The 17111-nt window shown below is 46.0% G+C and overlaps 1 protein-coding gene across 4 annotated transcripts in view; it reads left to right on the forward strand.

Moving 5' to 3' along the window:
• The window catches only part of MAK (male germ cell associated kinase), a 54289-nt gene that overhangs the window by 13973 nt on the left and 23205 nt on the right, over positions 1-17111 (forward strand). For all 4 annotated transcript variants that reach the window (XM_054984477.1, XM_054984479.1, XM_054984478.1 and 1 more), the window contains exons 2-8: positions 5663-5953; positions 7214-7268; positions 9185-9306; positions 10134-10213; positions 10763-10895; positions 11230-11401; positions 13017-13184. In XM_054984477.1, coding sequence (XP_054840452.1) covers positions 5853-5953; positions 7214-7268; positions 9185-9306; positions 10134-10213; positions 10763-10895; positions 11230-11401; positions 13017-13184 — 831 coding nt within the window. In that variant the 5' untranslated portion in view covers positions 5663-5852. The remainder of the gene's footprint in view (positions 1-5662; positions 5954-7213; positions 7269-9184; positions 9307-10133; positions 10214-10762; positions 10896-11229; positions 11402-13016; positions 13185-17111) is intronic.

Consider the following 17111-nt stretch of genomic DNA (forward strand, 5'->3'; position numbering starts at 1 on the left):
ATCTGGTGCCATCTACGGGCTCGCCGTACGAGGACCTCCGCATCTACGCCGACCAGATGGCGAGGATGGCCCAGGCCCTCGAGATGGACATCTCCTCGGCAACCCCACAGACCAAAGACAAACTCCTCAAGCGGATATACGGTGACAACCCGGCGTCCATTGGCTTCCCCATGCTCGAGGGTATTGAGGAGATCGTGGAGAGGGTGTGGAAGGTGCCCTGTGACCAGCCTCCAACATCTAAGAGAATCGAGCAGCTTTATAAGATCAAGCAGGGCACCTGGCCGGCGTTGGTGAAGCACCCTCCACCTTCCTCTTTGGTCACGGAGGAATTCAACCCCCGACGGTCGGGTCACTCCTCGGTGCCTGCCGATAAGGAAGGCAGGAAGCTTGATGCCATGGGCAGGCGCCAGTACATTGTCGCTTCGCTAGGTCTGAGGATTGCCAATTACCAGACCATCATGGCAGGATGAGAAGTTGGCATCCTATACCCGGGACCTCCCACCTGAGCAGAAGGCTGTGGTGTCCCTGCTGCAAACGGAGGCTGTCAGGCTGTCTAAACAGCAAATGAATGCTGGGAGCCACGCTGCTGACACTGCTGCTAGAGGGATGGCTTCGGCGGTGGTCCTCAGGCGCCATTCCTGGTTGCGTTCTACTGCCCTTTCCCAGGAGGTGCGTTCCAGGGTGGAGAGCATGCCCTTTGAGGGGGACTCGCTGTTCTCCAAGTCCACCAACGAGACCCTGAAAAAGAAGAAAGAAGATAGGCAGACGGCGCGGTCCTTGGGGCTGGCTCCTGCGGACAAGCCCACCTCCAGGCCACGGTACGCTCCCCGGTCCGGCCCTTACCATTTCCAGGGCAGATACCAGCAACAGCGGCCGGGCTACCACCAGTATCCTGCCTACCAGCAGCGGCCTTACCCTCCCGCACAGCAGCAGAGGAGGCGTAGGCCCTTCAAGCCTCGTCCGTCACAGCAACCGGCCCAGCAGAGAGATCAGCAGGGCGCCGGGAGGCAGTACTGACGGGTCGCGCCAGCCGTATCCCCGAACTTCTCGGACAGACTGAGTCCACTCCTCTCTGAGTGGGAGTCAATAACATCTGACTCATGGGTCTTAACGATTGTTGAGCTGGGATACGGGCTGGAGTTCGTTGAGCTGCCTAGATGCAGTTCACCCCTGACAGCTGTCAATAACACTATGGCCGAGCTGGATGCGGAGATCGTGTCGCTCTTGGCCAAGGGTGCTGTGGAAGAATTGCCCTATGAGGACTCTGTAAAGGGGTTCTTCTCTAGGTTCTTCCTGGTCCCCAAGAAGGATGGGGGCTTACGTCCCATTTTAGATCTGAGGGGCCTTAATGCCTTCCTCAAGGTGACCAAGTTCAAGATGGTTACGTTGGCGGCTGTGATCGCCTTGGTCAAACACGGGGATTGGTTTGCGGTCCTTGACTTGAAGGACGCATATTTTCACGTGGGGATACGGGAGGAGCACAGGAAATACCTGAGCTTCGTTTACCGGCAAAGGGTTTTCCGGTATAAGGTGCTTCCCTTTGGCCTATCCACTGCCCCACGAGTGTTCACTAAATGTGTGGCCCCTGTGGTCTCCTTCCTTAGGGAAGAGGGTTGTACCATTTTTCCGTACCTCGATGACTGGCTCATCGTGGCTAATTCAGAGTCTAGGCTGGTGCAGGACATAGGCTTAGTGCTTAGCACTTGTCAACGCCTGGGGCTCTTGGTGAACTTTGAAAAATCCAAACTAGTGCCCACCTGCAAGGTGTCCTACATTGGTGCACTATTAGACTCTGTGGAGGGTAAGGCTCTGCTCCCCTTGGAAAGGGCTCGGTCCCTAAGGGGTCTGGTGTCCATGTTTAAAAGGAACCGTTTCCAGTCCGTGCGCACTATCCAGTGCTTACTAGGGCATATGGCAGCGGCCACCTCTGTAGTGCCCTTTGCTAGGCTGCGTATGCGCCCTCTCCAGAACTGGTTTGTGCGGAGGTACGATGCTCTGCTGCACCCTCCGTCCCTCAAATTCTCTATCCCGAGGGTCATCCTCTCCTCCTTGGACTGGTGGCTGTCTGATGACAACTTGTTTAAAGGGACCCCCTTTGGGTATCAGCACCATGACGTCACGGTTACCACTGATGCCTCTCTGTTGGGATGGGGGGCTTACTGTGGTGATGTGTCTGTGCAAGATGTCTGGTCTGAGAGGGAAAAGACCCTCCATATCAATGTGCTGGAACTAAGAGCCATTCGTTTCGCACTTGTGTCCCTTACAGCACTGCTGAGAAATCGTCAGGTGTTGGTGCAGACGGACAACACGACTGCCATGTACTACGTGAATCAGCAGGGGGGCACAGTGTCCATGGCCCTGTGCCGGGAAGCCACGCTCACTTGGCAGTGGGCTATCAGGAACGGCGTGTCGCTCCGTGCGATACACGTGGCTGGGTCAGACAATGCCCGAGCGGATGCCCTCAGCAGGGTCCCTTTGCTGGACCACGAGTGGGAACTGAACGTAGAGTGCATTGGGCCGATCTTTCAGATGTGGGGTCATCCGGTGATAGACGTGTTCGCCACTGCGGCAACCACCAAGGCCCACACGTTCTGTTCCAGGGCAGGGAGCGACCCCCTCTCTATTGGGGATGCCTTCCAGTTTACGTGGACGCAGGGCTTGCACTACATGTTTCCTCCATTCCCCTTGATTCCCAGGGTCCTGTGCAAGATAGAGGAGGACGGGACGGACTGCATCCTGGTGGCCCCCTTTTGGCCACGGCAGGTTTGGTTCCCGAAGCTCCTGCAGATGTCCCAACGGACATACGTCAGTCTGCCCCCTCGGCAGGACCTTCTCCTGAACGGGAGCCTAGTCCACCACGATCCCAGGAAGCTGCACCTGACGGCTTGGCGGATCGTTCCTCCCCTGTAGGCTTTACTGACGAGGTACAGAGAGTCCTCCTGAATGCTCGTCGGCCATCCACTAGGCGCGCTTATGCGGCCAAGTGGCGCAGGTTTGAACTTTGGGCACTTGCTAAAGGAGTGGTGCCTGACAGCAGTCCCTTGGGGGTTGTATTCGAGTATTTGTGCCACTTGCATGGCCTGGGCTTGAAGGTTTCCTCCCTCAAGGTCCACCTGGCAGCGATATCAGCTGCTCACACCCGAGTTGAGGGTGCTACAGTGTTTTCTCACCCACAATCCCGCCAGTTCCTTAAGGGCATGTACAATCTTTACCCACCTGTGTCGGTGCCAGTGCCTCAGTGGTCGCTGTCCCTGGTACTCTCACGTCTCATGTTGCCTCCATTTGAACCTATGGCTACCTGCCCCTTGGATATGCTATCTTACAAGGTGGCATTCTTGGTGGCTGTGACATCGGCCAGAAGGGTCAGTGAGCTGTCTGCACTGCGGTCTGACCCTCCCTTTCTTGTATTTCATCCCAACAAGGTGGTCCTGCGTCCCTGCCTCGGTTTTCTGCCCAAGGTGGTGTCTGCTTTCCACCTCTCACAGGATATTTCATTGCCTGCATTTTTTCCTCACCCTTCCTCTAAAGGGGAGAAGGCCTTCCATTCCTTAGACTTGAAGAGGGCCATAGCCTATTACCTGGATAGGACGAAGGGATTCCGCTCCAGTCCTCACCTGTTTGTATGCTTTGGGGCCAAGGACAAGGGTAACAGGGCTTCCTCACAGACCCTGTCTAGGTGGATTGTGACGGCCATTAGCAGGGCCTATTCCCTGGCAGGGGTAGCTTGCCCGCTTCATGTTAGAGCCCACTCCACGCGGTCCCAAGCGTCCTCTTCGGCACTCCTCAGGGGGGTGCCCCTGGTTAACATTTGTAAAGCAGCCACATGGTCCTCTGCAGACACCTTTGTCAGGCATTACGCCATTGATGTCAATGCGGAGCAGGATGTATCTGTGGCCAAGGCTGTCCTACACTCCCTTTTTTCCTGAGGGAGTCTTGGAAAGCTTTTCTTGGCGTACCTGCTAGGTACCCTTGAGTGAAAGAGTGTATATATGTATATTTGGGTGTATATATGTGTAAATATTGAGTACTGATGTATCACTGCACAGTTTACATAGATGTATATATGCATATCTATTTGTTGTTGTTCTTGTTTGTTCAATAAAATTGTGTTGGACTTCACCCCACCTTCCTTATTGTGTGAAGCTTGGTACACTCCCATGTGTGGAGGCACAGAAGAACGAAGATGAAAACAGGGTTAACATACCTGTAACTTATGTTCATCGAGTTCTTCTGTGCTGACACACAACCCTCCCTCCTACCCCGCTGTGAATTCCAATGCACAATGATGTGGTGGCTGTAACGGGATTTGATGTGTTTTAAGGTGTTACGGCTAAGTGTGTTGGTCAAGCGGCGGCAAAGGAGAACTGAGGGAAGGGGCCGTTGGTCGCTGGAGGAGCACGTGACCGCTTGGGCGGGAAAACGGTCGCTGAGGCGCGCGACAAACGGCCCCTTCGGAGCCATGGAAGCTCTAGAAAATTCTCCGGCGGCTGGCCTGCGCCTGCGCAGTCCCCATGTGTGTCAGCACAGAAGAACTCGATGAACATAAGTTACAGGTATGTTAACCCTGTTTTATCCCAGTTCACTGTACTGAATTCTAACAGATGATTAGATGTTCATGGTCCCATTTGTACCATACAAGGATTATGGTTCATATGAAAACTAACCGTCCTCCTCCCCCCACCATGAGAAGTCACAGTATTGGCATCAGTGCGTACACCCTCTCCCCTTCGTTTGTATTATGGCTGGGAGGATGGGGGGAGCTGCCATCCTAGGATTTTAAATGTATTTGAATGGTTTTATTCTGTATTACTATATTGTTGTAACCTGCCCTGAGCCTACTTGCAGGGAGGGTGGGCTAGAAATTGAATATATTATTATTACTGTTATTAACAACAACAACAACAACAACAACCTTGGATATCCCTTTGCAATATAACGGGTTTAAGTAGATATACTTTGTAAGCATGTCTGTCTATTTGTCTGTGCTATTTATAGTTCATCTTTCTCACTGAGACTCAAAGTAGAGACAGATGTGTGGCAACCTGAGAAAGGGCCTTCTTAGTTGTGGCACCAAAACCCTGAAACTCCCTCCCCAGGGAGATATATCTGTCTCCATCTGTTGTTGTCTTCCACTGGTGTGTGAAGACTTCTTTGTTCTGTTTGGCATACCTGCAGTAACTGTTATGGGCCTCTATCTTGGTTTTTGATGTTACATCTGTTTATATGTTTTATTGGATTATTGTATTTATACCTCATTTTAAATATTTTTAAAGTTGAGATGTTTTAACATTTGATGTTCACTACTTTGAGAATCCTGTTTGTGTATAAAGGTGACATTGAAATGTTATGAATAAATAAATTAATTAAACAGTATAGATCAACATAATCAACATCTGGGACATACAGTAAACATTTAATAAAGAATACAGTAGTGTAAGGATGGCAGAAATTCGAAAACAAGCAGAAATCTAATACAAGACTAAAAACAAGAATGAAAGCAAGTTGACATGACATATTACACAATGTAGAACTAGATTTGTGTTACCAAATTGCTACTATATGATTTAAAGGTAAAGGTAAGCAATTTGATAATATAAACTTATATGATTTACATTCCATTTAATAGTTAAAGATATATTTTGTTGTTATGGATGTTTTTAAGAATGGCAGCATCATTCTCTTCAGTACTACATTATTTCTGGATGAAGTGGCTATAATACTAGAAAAGAAGACTGATGATGACTTGAGCAACTGCTATGACAGATCACTCATGTAACAGCAACATTCTGGAAGTCCATACCTGAAAAGAGGATTTCATCATTTTTGAGGATCAGGTAACCTGACTTTGCAAAATGAATCGTTACACGACTATGAAACAACTTGGAGATGGAACTTATGGCAGTGTGTTGATGGGAAAGAACAATGAATCAGGGGAGCTTGTGGCTATCAAAAGGTATGTGACACTAACTCTTCATGCTTTTTAATTGTGTCTTGAAAGATAATTCTAGTGTAGTACATCTGCCTTTTCCCTTTCTTGTTACTCCTGGCAATACTCAAAATGCATGCAATCAGAGGCCATTGACTAGGGTTGCCAGGTCCCTCAAGTCTCCCAGTGGGAGACTGGGACGCCGGGTCCTACCTCCTTGGTCCTCTCGCTGTCGTGAACGTGCACGCGCTCCTGGTGTGCATGATGACGTCACTTCCAGGAGTGACATCATCATGCAGGGTCAAAGGCGCCCATGTGATGATGTCACGTGCGCCGGGGAGGGCAGAAAGAGTGGTCAGCTCTCTCTTGCCGCTGCTGCCACTGCCGTGGCACCCCTTGTCCCTGCTGGCGTGGGCAGCACAGGGGCAGCAGTGGCCACGGCGAGAGAGTGAGCTGCAGTGGCCACGGCCTGCTTTCTCGCTGTGGCTACTGCCATCCCTGTGTAGCTGGCACTGGCAGGGACAAAGGGGCGTGGCAGTGGTGGCGATGAGAGAGACAGAGCAGGCTGTGGCCACTGCCGCTCGCTCTCTCACTGCTGCCACTGCTGTGCCCCTTGTCCCGGCCGACGGCGGCCGCACAGGGACGGCGGCGGCTGTGGCGCATGCGAGTGAGCATGGCGGCCAGAGTGGCGATGATGAGAGCAGCGTGCTCTTGCAACTGCCGCCTGTTTTCTCTCTGCCACCGCTGCCCACTCTTGCGGCGTGGGAGCACGCCCCACACCCAGTGGCGCGCGGCCTGCTCTCACGGTGCAGGAGCGCACCCCGCACTCAGATGCATGCCATGCCACCTGGTGAGGGGGTGCCCCAGGGAGTGCGCACCCCCCCCACCGGTCAGGTAAGTGGGCGCGGGGGTGGGTGGGATCGGGGGGATCCCCCGCCCCGAGCAGGGGGATGGGACCCTACCATTGACTCATCTTGCAAGATGAGTCAGTGGGCTGGGCTGCCAATGGCTACTGCAGCATTACGAGCCTCAGATTCTTGTAAGTTAGACAACGTGGAGGGAAAAGGCTATTATGGCTGTATGTTGCACTCTACTTTCATTGAAGATTCTTTGTACTGATGTGCATTACATATCCAAACTTTTTATCAAGATTACAGATTTAGTAATTTATCTTGTTATTTACCAGAACAGATTAGAAGATTGATCATATTTCAGTTAGGTATCATCTACTTCTGTTTCCTTTTGTTTTCACCTGTGCTACTAAATTATCTGTGATTTTTATTTCAGAATGAAAAGAAAGTTCTATTCTTGGGATGAATGTATGAATTTGAGAGAAGTCAAGGTAATGCTTATAGGAACTTGATTCATGAAAGCTTGTACCCTGGAATTTTTTTTTTGATCTTTAAGGTTCTACTGGACCTGAATATTGTTCTACTACAAACTAACATGGTTATCCATGTGAAACTACATAAATGTTGAACATGTGCCAGGATAACTGGCCACATGAGATGTTGCCCCTTCACCATCCCTTTTAAAAGAAACAGACTGAGCAGTGTCCATGAGCACATTGATACAATTGCCAAGCAACATGATTGCACAAATGATGGTTGCTAGTGTATATATATGCCACATTTTATGTCTGTGAGTGTTCTATCACAAGCAAAGTAGTATCTATATGTAGGCAACTAGCATGTCTTGGAAGAAGGTAGACTTGAGCCTTTCACCCCCTGACATCTCATTTTCTCTGTATAAGGAATTATCTTGTAAATGGTAGGAATATTCTCTCACATAGTCTCCCATCTGCAGTTTGAAATGGGAGAAAGCAGGATCAGTTTTATTATATTCTGAGCTGTTTGCTTAGAGAGAGTTTTAGATAAAGGCAAAAGAGGCAAAGGCGAACTGCTCTGCCTCCCCCTAGTGCGATAGTTGCCTGTATAGCTACTGTGGATTTTTAAAAAAGATTTTTGTTTTCTGTTAAACTTATATCCTTTCCGTCTGCAAGGTGGTTTGCATTGTAAAAATTAGAAATTAAAACACTAGGTGATCTGTTAACAGTAAGGAGTAAGTAAGCTAATTTTAACTTAAGTGTTTAGGTATGGTGGTTTGGCTTTTTTCTTGATACAGGATATCCCCCGCCCTTGGAGATTCATAGTTGCTATTCTCCTTGGATCCAGTGTTTTGAGTTGCTTTCACTGTTTGCAATGTTACTCTTATGTCAGCAGTGGGGGCCTCAAATTCTGGGTCTTCTAAGGGTGCCCTCATTTATCAAAGTGGAATGTGTAGGGAGTGATGCCACTAGGAAAGTTGGAAAAACTAGTGCTTCATCCCTCACTGAGTTGTTACAGTACTCCTGGCAGTACTCCTGGCAGTTACAGTACTCCTGTAACAACTAGCACAACTAGATTGGATGTCCCAATTTGTATATTTTAAGGTTAAAAAGTAGGTGCGTGGGACTGCAGTTTTGGTCAGGGGAAGGTAGGGATTTTCAGTAGAACCTTCTGCCCAGGAGCTGTTAGCCCCATTTCTTTTTTCTTTCCATACTAGGGTTGCTAGCACCTCATGATTTCTGACAGAACATGAACGGAAAGGCTTAAACCTTTCTTCAGTATGGCATGTTTAAGAACTTGTGGGAAGTCTCAGCTCTTCTATCTCGGGTTGGGTCCAGAAAAAGCTTGTTACTGACCAGAAGTCCACAATCAAGTTTATATAACAGCAGGTTATATTTTTTTCATAAATGGCTCCTTTCATCTGGCTTTCAGAGTCTGGTAGGAATTAAGATTGTCTGCTACTCTCATTGATTGCCCCATCCTCCTTTGTTGAACTCAGAAGTATATCCAGTTTGATAGAAAACAAATCAACAAGAAAATTGAGTTGTCTGATACTTAATCACTTATAGGGACTCAGTACTGGAAACAGAGCTGCTTATACATCCTGAAAGGCTGCAAAGACACCCCCACCCAACTGCCAGAAATTATGACGTTCATTTGGATCTTTGGACCACATAAACTAACATGGCTACCATGTCAGCTTTAACTTTGGGTTGTGATCTAATCAGTAAAGGAGATTGGTATTTGTTTAGGAGAGGACATCCAGACAGAGAGGCCTCAGTTTTGCTCAAACGCAGAGCTGAATCTAGCTCAGATATTTGTTGTTGTCACTGACTTCTTCATACAGTTACACTTTCCTAGAAAGTAACTCATTTTAGATTGTTAGAGAACCACAGCAAGCTTCAAAATAATCCTCTTGGGTGTATTGCAGTCACTGAAGAAACTGAATCACGTAAACGTGATAAAGCTGAAAGAAGTTATCCGAGAAAATGACCATCTTTATTTTGTGTTTGAATATATGAAAGAAAATCTTTATCAGTTAATGAAGGACAGGTATGTTTCTTTTTGAAAGTTAATATAACCTAGGGTTATATCATACCAGTGTGTTCAGCTAACAGTGACACTTTCTCATGGTGCAATGAATCATCCTATGGCATAAAAGGCTCTTGAGTTTATAGAGTTTATTTGATAATTTGAACTCTTCCACAATGTTCTGTACTTTGCATTAAGTGCCTTTGAACAGAAGACATAAATTAAAATTGTTCAAACTTGGGCTTAGCATATGAAAGAAACTGGCTTACTCTTCATCCATAGCAGTTCTGTTGAGAATTGAGCTGTTCTTGTTGGTCCAGTGGATTTCAAATTATTTATCTGTTCATCAGAATTATAGTGTGTGTTCAGGTGATTTCCAGTTTCTTGCTGTGTGAATTTGTGACTGCCTGCCTGCCTGTTGAGTTTGTGTGTATTCTGCTCCTGTTGGACATGCATATCATGTTTGAATAGGGTGTATAAAATCCAAATGTGCATTGGTCTTCATTGCTTGATTGATTCCCAGACTACACATAGGATATTGGTTGAGCTGCTCAGGTCCTTGCAGACTGGTTTTTATGCGCTTATGTCCTATTCAAATGTTGTACCAATGTATAAATGCCTGGTGTGATAGCACAGGAAGCCATGATCTTTGTTCACTGGGTGATTTTTATTACATGTGGGAAGACCAAACAATGACAAAAAAGAAAACCAATAAATATTACCATTTTTTGTTGTCAAAATCAAGGTATCAAGTTATGCCCTTGTATGCTTTTGGGGAAAATTGCTTTCTTAACACACAGAGCCTTAATTTGTATTAAAATCTATTACTGTCATTTGTTTCTTTGCAGAAATAAGTTATTCCCAGAGTCTGTCATCAGAAACATTATGTATCAGATATTGCAAGGGCTAGCTTTTATCCATAAACATGGTAGGTCTCTTGTTATATTTCTTTCTCTGTGTAAAGATGGAAAATAACAGTGGTATATTTGTATTTGGAAAAGGTCTAATTTTTATTATGTCAGGCCAATGGACTGAGTGGGGAATAAAACTGACTTGTTTTATACCGTCATCTGAAAGAGACGCATGCCCAAATTCATTATCATACAAATATACTTAAACTGTGGCTGAGGGAGATTCTTTTTTTGGTATCCTATTTAGAAATATTGTTAAGAAATGCTTGGTTTTCAGTGTGAGACTTCTTGCTGTAAGCTGTTCATTTGTGTATTTTTTTTCTTTTTACAGTAAGTATTCTTTTTTAAAAAAAAGTCCCCCACCCCAGAGTTCTGATTAACAGCCCAAGATTTTAGCCATTCAGTCTTATTCTTTAAAGTCTATGCCAGCCTCAAAAGTCGAGAGAGAGGATCTTTTTATTTTTCAGTAGACTTGTGAAACCAAGTTCCCTGTTTCATGTAACTGTTGGTACCATAATCAAATGTTTTCTTTATTATTTTTCTCTCATCTGTATTTACATTGACAGGTTATTTTCATCGAGATATGAAACCTGAAAACCTTCTTTGTATGGGTCCAGAACTTATTAAAATAGCTGATTTTGGATTGGCTAGAGAGCTAAGATCTCGGCCTCCATATACAGATTACGTTTCTACCAGGTGGTAAGTTTATTATTCAACAACAACAACAGCATTTGATTTAGGTGCTGCCCTTCTGGACAACTTAATGCCCACTCAGAGCAGTTCACAAAGCATGTTACTATCCTCACGAAAATCACCCTGTGAGGTGGATGGGGCTGAGAGAACTCTGAGAGAGCTGTGATTGACCCAAGGTCACCCAGCTGGCTTCAGGCAGAGGAGTGGGGAATCAAACCCAGCTCTGCAGATTAGAGTCCTGCTGCTCTTAACCACTACACCAAACTGGCTCAAAAGGAACTTCACATGCCTTTTGTATCTGCTTACAAATGTATTTACTTGCTTCTATCTACCATCCTAGGTATCGTGCACCTGAGGTTTTATTGAGATCTTCTGTGTATAGTTCCCCTATTGATATATGGGCTGTTGGCAGTATAATGGCTGAACTATATACATTAAGGCCCCTATTTCCAGGAACAAGCGAAATAGATGAAATTTTCAAAATTTGCCAAGTGTTAGGAACCCCAAAGAAGGTAGGCTGTTTGTGTATATATAATGTTATGATTGCTTGAAATAAGACTTTCATTCATTCATACCCTGTGTTCCCTCCCCAATGAAGGGTCAAAACAGTTTATGACATCACTGTCTCTTGTTCATTTTATCCTAACAACAGCAGCTCTGTAAGATAGGTTAGGCTGAACAAACTAACCCAATGTTACCCAACAAGCTTTCATAGCAGAATGGGATCCAAACTGGAGTCTTCCAGATCCTTGCCCAACACTAACCACTTTATATTGTTGAAGGCTTTCACGGCCGGAGAACGATGGTTGTTGTGGATTTTCCGGGCTGTATAGCCGTGGTCTTGGCCTTGTAGTTCCTGACGTTTCGCCAGCAGCTGTGACTGGCATCTTCAGAGGTGTAGCACCAAAAGACAGAGATCTCTCAGTGTCACAGTGTGGAGAAGATAACCACTTTGCTACAGTGACTAAGAGGTTTGGGTGCTGAGGCAGCTCCCTCTATTCCCTAAGTCTGTGAACTGTGTGGGATGGAGTTTCTTTGGCCAGATAACTTTTGATCTCTACGTAATTTGTGTAGTGACTCCATGCCCACTGCCACTTGATCCCAACCTGATATGAAAAGAAATGAGCTATACTGCTGCTTTGTTCTAATGATGTTTTACTTGAGGTATGAGTAAGTGATGGTCTGTTCTTGTTTAGTGTATTGTCTTTCTGTTATGACTGCATAAATGGGTTTCCATTTGCTTGCATGAAGAATAGGTGTTTAGTTAGTATGACTGGCTAACAGGGTCTCACCTTTGAGCACTAAGAAACCTGGTCTTGCAGAGGTTTTCACCAAAGAACGGATTGCATTTATAGACCACTGTGTACAGTGTACTGCGGTTCTGCAGTCCTGAAATACCTGTCTGCTGGCTTGTGTAGGAACAGCCTTACTTGAGCAAAGGACCGTCCATCTGTTTCAGCATCCTCTTTCCATAATGGCTAACCAGATAGAAACTGGGCATGGAAGCCCCCAGCAACTGGTACTGAGAGGTGTTGCCTACAAGCATAAATATTCTGATTAACCATCCTGGCTAATAGCCATTGAGTCTGTCCTCTATGAATTGCTTAATCTTTTTTAAAGCCAGCAGCCATTACTATGCCTTGTAGCAACGAATTCTGCAAGTTTACTTATGCATTGTGTGAATGAGTATTTTCTTCTGGTAGTCATTTTTTTCTAAAGTGGAAGTAAAATTCTAGATACTTTAACTCTTTAACTCTTTCATGAGTTTTGGCTGTTGTTGGGCTTCTGTCAGCAATTGCAGATACCAGTTTTGCCCTGATGTTGCACTAGAGTGGCACTAAGAAAGTATCAGAGAGCTGTAATAAGGTTAATTCTTCTATTGAAGAGTGCAGCAGATCATTGTAGGAACTATGGGGGGGGAGGTGTAAAAGTGAATTTTAAAAGTATTTGATGATCTTTCCATAGTGATCAGCATGGGGTGAGGGTGCTGAATAGGCATCTATCCTTTCAGTGATGTTTTCTACATGGAGACAGGCTTGTGTAGTTCCCTATTGCTGCTGATAGAATGTCTACAATGTGGTGTCTACATTTTGCTTTCAAGATTACTTTGTGTATGTCTTCTAACAGAGTGATTGGCCAGAGGGGTACCAACTTGCTGCTGTAATGAACTTCCACTTCCCTCAGTGTGTCGCCATAAACTTAAAGACTCTAATTCCAAATGCCAGCAATGAGGCAATCAAGCTTTTGAATGAAATGCTGAACTGGGATCCAAGGAAACGGCCTGCAGCAAGTCAGGTACGTATGCGCCTTTTGTGCTTCCGGTCTCTTCGCAATAGGAGTGGCCACAGCTGCGGCTTCCTTGCGGTATGCCCCAGTGTCTCGGGGATTGTTGCCAGGAAACGGTGGTGAGGGGGGCTTCCAACTCTCCTTCGGAGAAGAATCCATCAATTTCCCCCCAATTTTCCGTCCTTTCATGATAGAAGAGCATGTTCTGCTAGCCTACGACTCTTGTCTTGCCACAAAATGGTAACCGTGGCTGAAGGAATGAAGGAGAAAACTTCCCCTGCAAGCCTTCTAGCAGACTCATGGGAAGAAAGAGAATAGTGAGGTGATAGAGTAGAAAGGAGTAAACATGGCAAGAATCAGGTTCTGGAAAGTAGAAGTGAAGGAAAGGAAGGAAAATAGTTGAAAGGCAAGGCAGCACTCGGACAAAGCTGCTCTCCCTGTCGAGGCAGGAATTAAACTGAAAGAAAGGGTGACTCCCACTAGGAAGACAGGAAGTAGAAAACTTGTTCTGCCTCCCTGAATGGAGAGTGGGAGGCAGTGCAGGGCAGCCAAGCTGATCTGAGATTCTACAGTCATCCATGCCTCCAGAGCCCATGGCGAACAAAGGAGGGCTATTCGTGAATAATGCAATGGGATCGGGACCCGCGGTAGTGCCCCAGGAATTCCTAAACGTACTTAGACAGACTATGAAAAAAATAGCTAGCTTAAGAAGCCCCGTGGCGCAGAGTGGTAAACTGCAGTACTGCAGCCCAAGCTCTGCTCATGGCCTGAGTTCGATCCTGGCAGGAGCCAGGTTCTGAGAGCTGGCTCAAGGTTGACTCGGCCATCCATCCTTCTGAGGTTGGTAAAATGAGTACCCATTTTCCTGAGAGTAAAGTGTAGATGACTGGGGAAGGCAATAGCAAACCACCCCGTAACAAAAGTCTGCTAAGAAAACATCATGATGCGACATCCCCCCATGGGTCAGTAATGACTCGGTGCTTGCACAGGAGAGTACCTTTACCTTTTTTATCTATCCTACCTTAGATAGCCACGGCAGCCATTTTTGGCCTTGCCGAAGCTGGCAACCTTGCCAACAGACTGGGAAATGCCTATGGAATGGTTTCCCACATCCAAAGCAAATCAATTGCTGCAGGACCCAGTGAGAGCAGCAAATAGGGTCCAGTGCTGATGATGGTCTACTTGTGAGTAATGTGATGCTATTCCCTAGACTTCCTAAACTTAATTACATAAACTATGCAAGTGCCAATTTTTGTCAGAGTGCTGAGGGAAGAGACAGGTCTCCTGCTGGCTCTTCCTCCAGCCCCCCCCCCCCCAACAGGGAACTCTAGAAGAGACGCTTTCTTATAAAGGGAATCCTAGCTTGGCCCTCTGAAGCCAAGCAGGATTGTGCTTTTCTTTTCAATCACCTTCGTCATTAGTGACAGAGGAGGAACAACCAAAACACAAGTACGGCCTCCACTCATCACCGAGTGATAAGGAAGGGCACGAATTGGACTCACTTGGTAGGAAGATTTATTCCTTTGCAGCTTTAAATTTCAGGATTTCTAACTACCAGGGCATTACGGGGTCCTACAACTTGTTCCTCTGGCAGTGGCTTTCATCATATATAATGGACTTAACTGAAGATAAGAGATCTCTTGTCAGAGTACTCCAGGGAGAGGCTGCTAGGTTAGCCAAGCAGCAAATGACAAGCAGAACATGAAGCCAATTGTGCTGCTAGGGCCTTAGCATCAGCTATTGTCTTACGCTGCCACTCCTGGCTGAGATCTACAGCTCTGACCCCAGATAAACACTGCAAAATAGAGGACTTCCCTTTTGAAAAGAGAGAACTGGTGAATCCCTCATGCAAATGAAAAATAATAGACAAATGGCACTCTTCATGGGAGTTATAGCACCTCAGCAGCAATACCAGCAACAGCACTACAAGTACTGCAATCAGGGACGACAGCAGTACCAACAGCAGAAACCATGGCAAGAGACTAATGGAAGTGATTTGCTATTGCCTGGCTCTGCAGCCTCATATGGTGGGCAAGGATGACTAGCCTTCTGCAAGGAAAGCAGTACTGCATTCCATTAACGGAACAGGTTTCCACGGATGCTAGTTTGTCCGGATGGGGAGGAACACTAGAAGATCCACTGGTGCAAGGTCAATAGTCCAGCAGTGAGACCAGCCCCTCTATCAACCTACTGAAGCTTTGGGCAATTTATCTAGCCCTACTACATTTCAAACTGTGAATACTAGATGAACATGTTCTAATCAGAACAGACAGCATGTTAATCAATTAAGTGGACAGATATTTCACCAGGTGCTTCCATCCCGAGGCCAAAGTAACCAATGTATCAACATCACAGTGGCCACGTGTTCCGCTGTTTGCCTTCCAACCACTCTGATTCTCCTGAAGCTAATCAGGAAGATCAGAAAACAAAAAAAAGCAGAAATCATAGTGGTTGCACCTTACTGGCCCCAGCACCTGCGACTCTCCACTCTTCAATAGCTGTCAACACTTTCACCACTGACGCTTCCAATATCTCCGGATATGTTCCAGCGATGCCCAGTTTGGCATCTATACCCAGAATGGCTACATTTAACCGCATGGAGAGTGAGCTGGTCTACCTCTCTCGGTTAGGCTATTCTCAAGAAGTAACTGACATGCTACTGGCCTCTAGGAAACAATCCACTAACAGGATATATAATGCGTCATGGCAAGTTTTTGCAGGAGATGCAGAAGAAAAAGAGGTTAATGTAATGAAATCCAAAACCAGATCCATTCTATCCTTCCTACAGGTTGGTCATGCAAGCGGTCTCAGAGCCTCAACCTTAAGATGCCAGGTCAGAGTCTTAACAGCAGTGCTGACACACTGCCAGGGTCTGAGTCTGTCCAGACACCTCACATACATAGCTCCCTCTAGTGTGATACTCTGAAGAATCCAACACAGGTTCACCTATTTCTGAGTTGGAAATTGCATACAGTTCTGTCTGCTCTTACCAGGCACCCCTTCAAGCCTATCAAGGAAACTCCTCTTAAGTGGCTGAGGACTTTGTTCCTTACCGCAGTTACATCTGCAAGAAGTGTATCGGAACTGGGTGCCCTGTTAATTAGCTCGATCTATGTATCTTACACAAGGACAAAGTGGTTCTGAGAACAGAGCCTACCTTCATACCAAAAGTGGTCTCTCCCTTCCACAGATCACTGGAATTATGTCTACTATCAGTTGACCAAATACTTTTCATCCCATAGAAGAAAAGTGGCATACTCTAGACATAAGGTTTACTCTAAATGTTTTTATTTATAGAACAGAGCAAATCTGGAAAACTACTTCCTTATTTATCTCCATATCCTCACCGAGTAAAGGAACGAGGATGTCTAAATCAGCCATTAGCAGTAACCTCAAGGCATGCATCATTGAAGCATACAAATTTCAAAAGCTAGATATGCCAGCTAGGATTACTTCTCACTCAATATGAAGTGCTGCAACTAGCGCAGCATTTGCTAGACATCCTACAGTTAAGAGATTTGCAAGGCAGCTACTTGGGTGTCTGTACTACCATTGTTAAACACTATAAGCTTAACATTTACAACTCAGCTGATGTAGCATTTGACAGAAGAGTATTACAACATATCATACGACTAGATGACAATGGCCCACCCAGAAAATAAGGACATTGCTCTGGGAGGTCCCCTCAAGATGTCCTTTGCTTCAGAAGGAAAATGGAGCATAGGATATTCACTGTGAAGGATCCGTCTCCTTTGAGGAAAAGGAGGGCATCTTGTCCCTCCCGAAGTTTTCTTTGTTATTCAATTCTAGAGTGTCATATTCATAATTATGACACTATAACTCCTCTCAGAGTTACCAAAACTGAAAGAAAGGGTGACTCCCACTATGAAGACAGGAAGTAGAAAATTTGTTCCTGCCTCCCTGAATCAAGGGTTG

Source organism: Eublepharis macularius, chromosome 7 (genome assembly GCF_028583425.1).
Source record: "Eublepharis macularius isolate TG4126 chromosome 7, MPM_Emac_v1.0, whole genome shotgun sequence".
Taxonomy (NCBI): domain Eukaryota; kingdom Metazoa; phylum Chordata; class Lepidosauria; order Squamata; family Eublepharidae; genus Eublepharis; species Eublepharis macularius.